Genomic DNA, 9,826 nt, shown 5'->3' on the forward strand with positions numbered 1-9,826 from the left:
ACTGCTGTTTGGACTGTGCTGTTGGGAATGTTTTATGTAGGACCTAGCAGTGTGTGGGCACCATTTGTCACCATTACAGTGCAATTAATGTATTGTTTAGTGTTGTGTTGTATAGTGGGTTTGCTGGCAAGCATCTACATTTTTTTTTATTTTGCCCCAAAACCAAAGAATATCTGATCATGGAAGAACATCAACTCTTACATTTCAATACATTTTCTGCCACTGATGAGTACAAATGAGTACAAAATGACTGGGATGCACTTCTAAATCATTAAAGACATTAAATTATAATCTGCTAATCCTCATTTGGTTGGAAAATAAACTTTTCAATGTAATGTAAGACAAAGTAAATGTACCACGGCAATAAGCTCCAATTGTTTAGAATAGGTTTATTTCAATTTGAATAATGAGTATAATAACTATAACTATAATGAGAATCAACTTAAGTTAACAAATACTGATTAAATAGGTTGCCATTACATATGATGGGAGTGGGGGACATGACATTTTCAAAGTTAAGATATTTCATACTGCTGCTTGCTGCTGAGACTAGCTTGACAGCAGCAGCGACAACACCACCAGACAGGAAGCAGTGAAGAGACTGGTCTTGCTGCTTATTCCACTTGAGGTCACAACTGCATAGATAAAGAGAGAGAAAGTGAACATGAAAGGGAAATATGTATTTGCCAACCTGTTACATGATTATTGTGAATAAGGCCTGTACATATTTACTGTTAAATATTTACACACACATACACATGGATTTAGTACTGTAGATATGTGGTAGTGTTGGAGTAGGGGCCTGAGGACACAGTATGTTGTGAAATCTGTGAATGTATTGTAATTTTTTTTTAAATTGTATAAACTGCCTTTATTTTGTTGGACCCCAGGAAGAGTAGCTGCTGATGGGGATCCATAATAAATACAAATACTGTTACAATAACCTTGTTTTCACCATATAGAACCCTAGATAATGGCATACAAAATATGAATTTACCATAAAGCATGAACAATATTTTTTTACCTTCACCGCTGACAGTAACTGACGTGGGGTTGATGTTGAAAGCTGTGATGTTTTGTGCAGCCTTTATCAAAACGGTGCCAATTTCCTTGGAATTTGGCACAGCGGAGGAGCTAAATGCTAACTTCATGGTGTTAATGATTGATCCATTTCTGGGAAAAAATGAGAGATTGTTTTAATGACAGTTGAGCCTTGCAATGCAGAACTACAATATATTTTCATAATTAAATATTTATTTACTTTAAAAAGGAATTATATGAGGTATACTTTTTTGATCAATTATTTATTTCTTCCTTTTGTTTAATGATGTAGCATGTTTATATCCATTTTTCATGAAATCTGTATACGGTTCTTTGGCTGTAGAATTCAATTAATTAAAATCAACATAATCAATTGTATGCAAACAAATCACCTGAATTTTATTACTGTCAAACTGTTGAAAGAGGCGAAAGCTGATCGATAGAAAGGTTCAAGCTGGAATGCAAAAACATGTAAAGTTTAGATCAACAAGTTTCAAGTACATTTTTTTAACCTTTATTTAACTAAGCAAGTCAGTTAAGAACAAATTCTTATTTACAATGATTGTCTAACCGGCCAAACCCTAACCCAGACGACGCTGGGCCAATTGTGCGCCTCCCTATGGGACTCCCAATCACGGCCGGTTGTGATACAGCTTGGAATCAAACCAGGGTCTGTAGTGACACCTCTAGCACTGAGATGCAGTGCCTTAGACCGCTGAACCACTCGGTATTTCATACATACTAGTCGTATGTAGGAGATACACATGGTATACACCATCCAACCAAATGCGTACTTGCAGGTTCCTTCTCGACAATGTAATAATAATAAGAAATAATAAAAGATAATTGCTCTCTAGAGTATAATATTAGCATAAGTATAATAGACGAAGGTGCAATTTATAGTCAAATATTTACACGTGTTTTGGGGAAGGGGGGATTGGGGGGAAAGTGTTTAAATTATGCAGTATTTAGCAATCACAATAAGAGTCAACTGAAAGGTGATTATTACTGTATTCTACCCCTCTCATCACGACCTTCCCACATTTGTGTTCTTCTCATTCCATCAGGAGGCTCACCTGTGTTTTAATCAGTGATGCTCGAGTTTGAAAGGCCTGAGAGGATGAGGTTGATAGGTCGGAGATAAATGTTTCTCCTTTGGACGTGAACTCCACAGACACTGTAGTGAGTGTATTTGTGGCCACAGAGGTAGTGGTGGCAGCAGCAGTTGTAGTGGTTGGAGCAGCTGGGACAACGGTTGTGATGACAGGAGTAGCCGTTGTAATTGTGGTGGCACCTGTGGATGTATTTGGGACCCCTGTGAACAGAAAATGAACGAAATGTGAACTTTGTGTATGACCTGACAGTTTGTTTTTTAGAACTGTCAAATTTGAATTAGACATTTTAATATCAAAACTTTTTTAGAAAGATTTGAAGTTAAAATGTACTTGTGATGTACTACTGTGTACAACTTGATAACGTGGGATGTCTCTCCAGGATTGTCTCTTATTTGGTGCAATATACTTGCCGCTCAAATTAGAATATTATCCTAAATGCAATCATAGGTTTAAGAAACGCAACAGATTGCAATGTTTAATGTATATTATATGAAACAACAGGTTATTGAGAAAGAAACCCTTCACCAGGCATTTATAGTATTGCTTTCCAGTGTATTTATATAAAAATAAAAAAATGTAATCCAACAGTTTGAAATGCACTTCTGGAAGTTCTATCTAGCAACAACTCAACTGTAGTTATAGTAGGAACAGCAGATGTAGGACCACCTGAAATAAAATGATCTCTTATTATTAATCCTTAAGAGTCTACTGAGGCAGCCGTTCGTCAATCTAAGTAACATCATAAAAAAATCCCCATCAAAATCCATCATTTTAAACTAGAGATTTGTGCCAATCCACCGCATCCCCTTATGTTGGCCTTCCGCATTAGCGGTGGAAGGTGGCTGAGCTACAGCACTTTTTAGGGCCTTATTTCCCTTATTTGACAAATTTGAGTACTGTTACCAGTCACTTTCAAGTTTAGCTACCTTTGTTGGTGTCTTGCCTAAATTGCTCCACAATTGTATTGCGAATGTGTGAATCACTGCATATTTTGACATTTAACTATTTATGTAAATTCAATGTTTTTTTAATATACACAGCCCTTTTGTCACAGATCTATTGTTTTTGCACTTGTACCTATGGTCAGATGACATGACAATAGAGCACTTTGGCCACGTACACCAATGGTGGCTTTGGCCTTCAAAAGAACGATGTATATCCAGAAGGTATCTCATCCCTACTGTAAAATCTGATGGTGGATCTTTGATGTTATGGGGCTATTTTGCTTCCACTGGTCCTGAGATCCTTTTTAAAGGTGAATGGCATCATGAACTTTACCAGGACATTTTAGCAAAAAACCTGGTTGCCTCTGCCAGAAGGCTTTAACTTGGCAACAAGTGAATCTTCCAGCAAAACAATAACTCCAAACACACATCAACATACAAAAAGAAATGGTTAATTGACCACAAAATCTATATTTTGCAATGGCCATATCAGTCTCCGGACTTGAACCCCATTGAAAACCTGTGGTTTGAATTAAAGAAGGCAGTCCATAAGCGCAGACCAACGGGTACTAGGGTCTGGAAAGATTCTGTATGAAGGAATGGCCAAGATCCCTCCCAATGTGTTCTTCAGTCTAATAAAACATTTTAGAAAAAGTCTAAGTGTTGTTTTTGAGATTGAGGTTGCTGGAGTATTGAAACAGGGGATCGTATCTATTAGAGATATTTTTTCATTACTTGTTCAAAAAAATAGTATCAAATAATATCATTTGTAAAATGTCTTTGATCACGTAATAAAGGTCCGTATTTGTGTAATTTATTTTACAGTCTTTTTTGCTCATCTTTTTCAAGGGATCCAATAATTCCGGACCCCACTGTATGTCAACGGATCATTTTGGTGAATCCACTTCATAGGTTTACTTACTGATAATAGTGATGGAGTTTGGAACCACAGAGAGGTTGAAGGTAGAGTTTGGATTGGTCACAGCCTCTTTCAGTGTATCTTTAATGTCAATGTCCTTGGGCATAGTTGCATTAGCGATAGTTGCAATGGCGGTCTCATTGAACACCACTTCCAGCTCCACCTGTGTGTCTGCTGCCATACGAGAACGGAACACTGGTCTGCAAAGGGCACAAATTTCAGATGTCATGGTCAAATCAAAAGCTGACTGAAAAGTGGACTGTCATGCATGTCCAGCTTGCACCTAAGGTCATAACAATATCATCACAATGGAATCAACATAGAAAATATCCCGATGACAAGAATGTTGACTGGTGAATGTTTTTAAATGCAATATAATGCTTAAAATATTATTTTGAGAAATACTTTTTCAAGCTATTGGATAAATTGAATCAAGCTACTTTAGAGGTAGAATAGAATAGAATATTACATGAATGAAATGACAATCGTCCGGATGAAAAAAATCCCATATTTTGCTCGATAGATCACGTCACACTGTTTGAGAAAAGAACAGACAACATTCATGGACTATAGAATAGAATGAATAATGTTCTACATACAAAAAAACTACATTTCTGTTTTTTTATTTTCTGTCACTTTATTTAAGCTTGATATGAGGTAAAAAAAAGTAACTCTGTCCCAGTACGTCAACCATATTCTCAGTAATAATCAAAACAAATAAATACAAGAAAGATATGATCACAGGACTTACCACTGAAGTAATGGTTACCGCAAGTGTTTGAAATTCTGTGCTTTGAGGATTACTCAAAGCTGGTACAAAAACCTCTTGTATGGTGAGTTGTAATGTAACCACTGCAAGATGTGCAGTCGTTGTGGTAGTTGTTGTCGTAGTAGTAGAAGTAGTTGTTGGAGTTGTGCTGGTAGTTGTCATAGCCAATGTTGGTGCTGTGCTTGAAACAGTAGTTGAGGGGGCCACAGATGTGGTTGTAGTTGTAGAACCAGTAACAGGAACAGTGACGGGTTCTCCAGTTGGTATTGTGATGGCAGAACCAGGTACTGTGGCAACAGGAACAGCTGTTGTTGCAGGGGCAGTTGGGGAAAAAAGGACACTCTATTACTATTTGAAAGATGCTTCAATTGAAACTTGTGCTTAAGCTGTACTGGTGAAATCCTAGTGTGTGCCTTTAAAGTAATATTCTCTGAAATATGTGCAGCTGCATAACATATCACCAACCGACTGAGATGAATGTAGTGGTTGTGATTCCTTTTGTTGTTGATGTTGCAACAGGTGTAGCTGTTGTATTTGTCGAGACATCTGTGGCTGTGCTTGAGGTCCCTGTGAAGAGAAAATACCAGTAATACCAGTAACCGAGAATACATTGTACGAAATTTCACCGATTTTGGTGGGCTACATGATAACATGGGATGTTGGAGGGAGGACAGTGAAATGTTGCTGATGTAGCCGCAATTGGTTGATCAATTCTGCAACGTGATTTAACTTCAAAGGTTCTACAACTGAACATTACTTGTCAATGGATATTTTTGGAGCACCTATTGATTGGGTTTGCTTACTTATCACAGTGATGGAGTTCAGATCCAAAGATAAGTTGAAGTTAGAGTTTGGATTGGTCACAGCCTCTTTCAATGTTTCAACAATGTCACTGCCCTTGGGGATAGGTACTGTGGAGGTCGCATTGAACTCCAGTTCCAAATCCACCTCTGTGTTAGGATCCTGACCGAGACGAGGCACAGGTCTGCAGAGGGTCAAAAAGTTCATAGGTCAGGGTCAAGTCAAAAGGTGACTTAAAAAGTAAAGTTGTGCTAAAAATAAGGCTTTTTAGGTTCTAAAGACTTTATTGTCTAAATTAAAGAAAATGGTTTAAATGTAGAATACAATATTACCTGAATTGAGTAACAGTCGTCTGAACGAAACTAAGCCCATATCTTTGTCGGAAGATTGTGTCACACTGTAAGGAGTAGGGGAGAGAAAAGTCAACTTTAATAGACTATCAAATAGTATGAGAGATTTTACAAACATAATATATATATAACATTATTAGGCCTATATATTTTAACAATCCCTTATTCCCGTAGCTCACCGATCATTAAGCCTAAAGTCATTGTCACTTGAGCCTTAGGTAAAGTCAATAACCACATCAACATAGACACAAATGAATGGTCATATCTGGATTTCGAGGACTTACAATTGTAGTAATGGTTACTGATAGTGTTTTGAATTCTGTGCTTTGAGGGTCAGTCAAGGCTGGTACAAAAGCTTGCTGCAAGGTGACTTGTAATTCCACCACTGGAGGAGGTGCCGTTGTTATGGCAGTTGTAGCAGGAACAGTTGTTGTAGCAGGGGCATCTGAAATTAATAAAACATTACACTATTTTAGAATTTGAAAGGTGCTCCAAATGCAACGTGTGCTTAAACTGTACTGGTGATGTACTAGTGTGTACAACTTGATAACGTGGGATGTTGGAGGGAGGACAGTGAAATGTTGCTGATGTAGCCACAATTGGTTGATCAATTCCGCAACGGGATTTAACTTCAAAGGTTCTACAACTGAACATTACTTGTCAATGGATATTTTTGGAGCACCTATTGATTGGGTTTGCTTACTTATCACAGTGATGGAGTTCAGATCCAAAGATAAGTTGAAGTTAGAGTTTGGATTGGTCACAGCCTCTTTCAATGTTTCAACAATGTCACTGCCCTTGGGGATAGGTACTGTGGAGGTCGCATTGAACTCCAGTTCCAAATCCACCTCTGTGTTAGGATCCTGACCGAGACGAGGCACAGGTCTGCAGAGGGTCAAAAAGTTCATAGGTCAGGGTCAAGTCAAAAGGTGACTTAAAAAGTAAAGTAGTGCTAAAACTAAGGCTTTTTAGGTTCTAAAGACTTTATTGTCTAAATTAAAGAAAATGGTTTAAAAGTAGAATACAATATTACCTGAATTGAGTAACAGTCGTCTGAACGAAACTAAGCCCATATCTTTGTCGGAAGATTGTGTCACACTGTAAGGAGTAGGGGAGAGAAGAGTCATCTTTAATAGACTATCAAATAGTATGAGAGATTTTACAAACATAATATATATAACATTATTAGGCCTATATATTTTAACAATCCCTTATTCCCGTAGCTCACCGATCATTAAACCTAAAGTCATTGTCACTTGAGCCTTAGGTAAAGTCAATAACCACATCAACATAGACACAAATGAATGGTCATATCTGGATTTCGAGGACTTACAATTGTAGTAATGGTTACTGATAGTGTTTTGAATTCTGTGCTTTGAGGGTCAGTCAAGGCTGGTACAAAAGCTTGCTGCAAGGTGACTTGTAATTCCACCACTGGAGGAGGTGCCGTTGTTATGGCAGTTGTAGCAGGAACAGTTGTTGTAGCAGGGGCATCTGAAATTAATAAAACATTACACTCTTTTAGAATTTGAAAGGTGCTCCAAATGCAACGTGTGCTTAAACTGTACTGGTGATGTACTAGTGTGTACAACTTGATAACGTGGGATGTTGGAGGGAGGACAGTGAAATGTTGCTGATGTAGCCGCAATTGGTTGATCAATTCCGCAACGTGATTTAACTTCAAAGGTTCTACAACTGAACATTACTTGTCAATGGATATTTTTGGAGCACCTATTGATTGGGTTTGCTTACTTATCACAGTGATGGAGTTCAGATCCAAAGATAAGTTGAAGTTAGAGTTTGGATTGGTCACAGCCTCTTTCAATGTTTCAACAATGTCACTGCCCTTGGGGATAGGTACTGTGGAGGTCGCAATGAACTCCAGTTCCAAATCCACCTCTGTGTTAGGATCCTGACCGAGACGAGGCACAGGTCTGCAGAAGGTCAAAAAGTTCATAGGTCAGGGTCAAGTCAAAAGGTGACTGAAAATGTAAAGATTTGCTAAAAATAAGGCTTTTTAGGTACTAAAGACTTTATTGTCTAAATTAAAGAAAATGGTTTAAAAGTAGAATACAATATTACCTGAATTGAGTAACAGTCGTCTGAACGAAACTAAGCCCATATCTTTGTCGGAAGATTGTGTCACACTGTAAGGAGTAGGGGAGAGAAGAGTCAACTTTAATAGACTATCAAATAGTATGAGAGATTTTACAAACATAATATATATATAACATTATTAGGCCTATATATTTTAACAATCCCTTATTCCCGTAGCTCACCGATCATTAAGCCTAAAGTCATTGTCACTTGAGCCTTAGTTAAAGTCAATAACCACATCAACATAGACACAAATGAATGGTCATATCTGGATTTCGAGGACTTACAATTGTAGTAATGGTTACTGATAGTGTTTTGAATTCTGTGCTTTGAGGGTCAGTCAAGGCTGGTACAAAAGCTTGCTGCAAGGTGACTTGTAATTCCACCACTGGAGGAGGAGCCGTTGTTATGTCATTTGTAGCAGGAACAGTTGTTGTAGCAGGGGCATCTGAAAATAATAAAACATTACACTCTTTTAGAATTTGAAAGGTGCTCCAAATGCAACGTGTGCTTAAACTGTACTGGTGATGTACTAGTGTGTACAACTTGATAACGTGGGATGTTGGAGGGAGGACAGTGAAATGTTGCTGATGTAGCCGCAATTGGTTGATCAATTGCGCAACGTGATTTAACTTCAAAGGTTCTACAACTGAACATTACTTGTCAATGGATATTTTTGGAGCACCTATTGATTGGGTTTGCTTACTTATCACAGTGATGGAGTTCAGATCCAAAGATAAGTTGAAGTTAGAGTTTGGATTGGTCACAGCCTCTTTCAATGTTTCAACAATGTCACTGCCCTTGGGGATAGGTACTGTGGAGGTCGCATTGAACTCCAGTTCCAAATCCACCTCTGTGTTAGGATCCTGACCGAGACGAGGCACAGGTCTGCAGAGGGTCAAAAAGTTCATAGGTCAGGGTCAAGTCAAAAGGTGACTTAAAAAGTAAAGTAGTGCTAAAACTAAGGCTTTTTAGGTTCTAAAGACTTTATTGTCTAAATTAAAGAAAATGGTTTAAAAGTAGAATACAATATTACCTGAATTGAGTAACAGTCGTCTGAACGAAACTAAGCCCATATCTTTGTCGGAAGATTGTGTCACACTGTAAGGAGTAGGGGAGAGAAGAGTCATCTTTAATAGACTATCAAATAGTATGAGAGATTTTACAAACATGAAATATATAACATTATTAGGCCTATATATTTTAACAATCCCTTATTCCCGTAGCTCACCGATCATTAAGCCTAAAGTCATTGTCACTTGAGCCTTAGGTAAAGTCAATAACCACATCAACATAGACACAAATGAATGGTCATATCTGGATTTCGAGGACTTACAATTGTAGTAATGGTTACTGATAGTGTTTTGAATTCTGTGCTTTGAGGGTCAGTCAAGGCTGGTACAAAAGCTTGCTGCAAGGTGACTTGTAATTCCACCACTGGAGGAGGTGCTGTTGTTATGGCAGTTGTAGCAGGAACAGTTGTTGTAGCAGGGGCATCTGAAATTAATAAAACATTACACTATTTTAGAATTTGAAAGGTGCTCCAAATGCAACGTGTGCTTAAACTGTACTGGTGATGTACTAGTGTGTACAACTTGATAACGTGGGATGTTGGAGGGAGGACAGTGAAATATTGCTGATGTAGCCGCAATTGGTTGATCAATTCCGCAACGGGATTTAACTTCAAAGGTTCTACAACTGAACATTACTTGTCAATGGATATTTTTGGAGCACCTATTGATTGGGTTTGCTTACTTATCACAGTGATGGAGTTCAGATCCAAAGATAAG

General features: G+C 37.9%; 1 protein-coding gene across 1 annotated transcript; it reads right to left on the reverse strand.

Annotated features, from left to right (window-relative positions):
- Positions 1-380: 380 nt before the first annotated feature.
- LOC110496937 (location of vulva defective 1) lies at positions 381-5,349 on the reverse strand. The gene is made up of 8 exons (XM_036951390.1): positions 5,254-5,349; positions 4,771-5,093; positions 4,489-4,553; positions 4,023-4,219; positions 2,118-2,356; positions 1,434-1,495; positions 1,025-1,173; positions 381-635 (listed from the first exon to the last, which is right to left on the reverse strand). Exons 2-8 carry the CDS (start codon positions 4,948-4,950, stop codon positions 550-552), a joined length of 978 nt encoding a protein of 325 aa, XP_036807285.1. The 5' UTR covers positions 4,951-5,093; positions 5,254-5,349; the 3' UTR covers positions 381-549.
- Between the last annotated feature and the right edge of the window lie 4,477 nt (positions 5,350-9,826).

This window comes from Oncorhynchus mykiss, chromosome 18 (assembly GCF_013265735.2).
Source record: "Oncorhynchus mykiss isolate Arlee chromosome 18, USDA_OmykA_1.1, whole genome shotgun sequence".
Classification (NCBI taxonomy): domain Eukaryota; kingdom Metazoa; phylum Chordata; class Actinopteri; order Salmoniformes; family Salmonidae; genus Oncorhynchus; species Oncorhynchus mykiss.

Bases quoted from the DNA above. Each gene is read 5' to 3' on its own strand.
- LOC110496937 (XM_036951390.1), bottom strand. From the start codon at position 4,950: ATGACAACTACCAGCACAACTCCAACAACTACTTCTACTACTACGACA. The intron at 2,357-4,022 runs GTAAGTAAACCT...TTCTGTTCACAG, and splicing joins AAACTCCATCACTATTATCA to GGGTCCCAAATACATCCACA. The intron at 1,496-2,117 runs GTGAGCCTCCTG...TTTGCATTCCAG, and splicing joins CATCACTGATTAAAACACAG to CTTGAACCTTTCTATCGATC.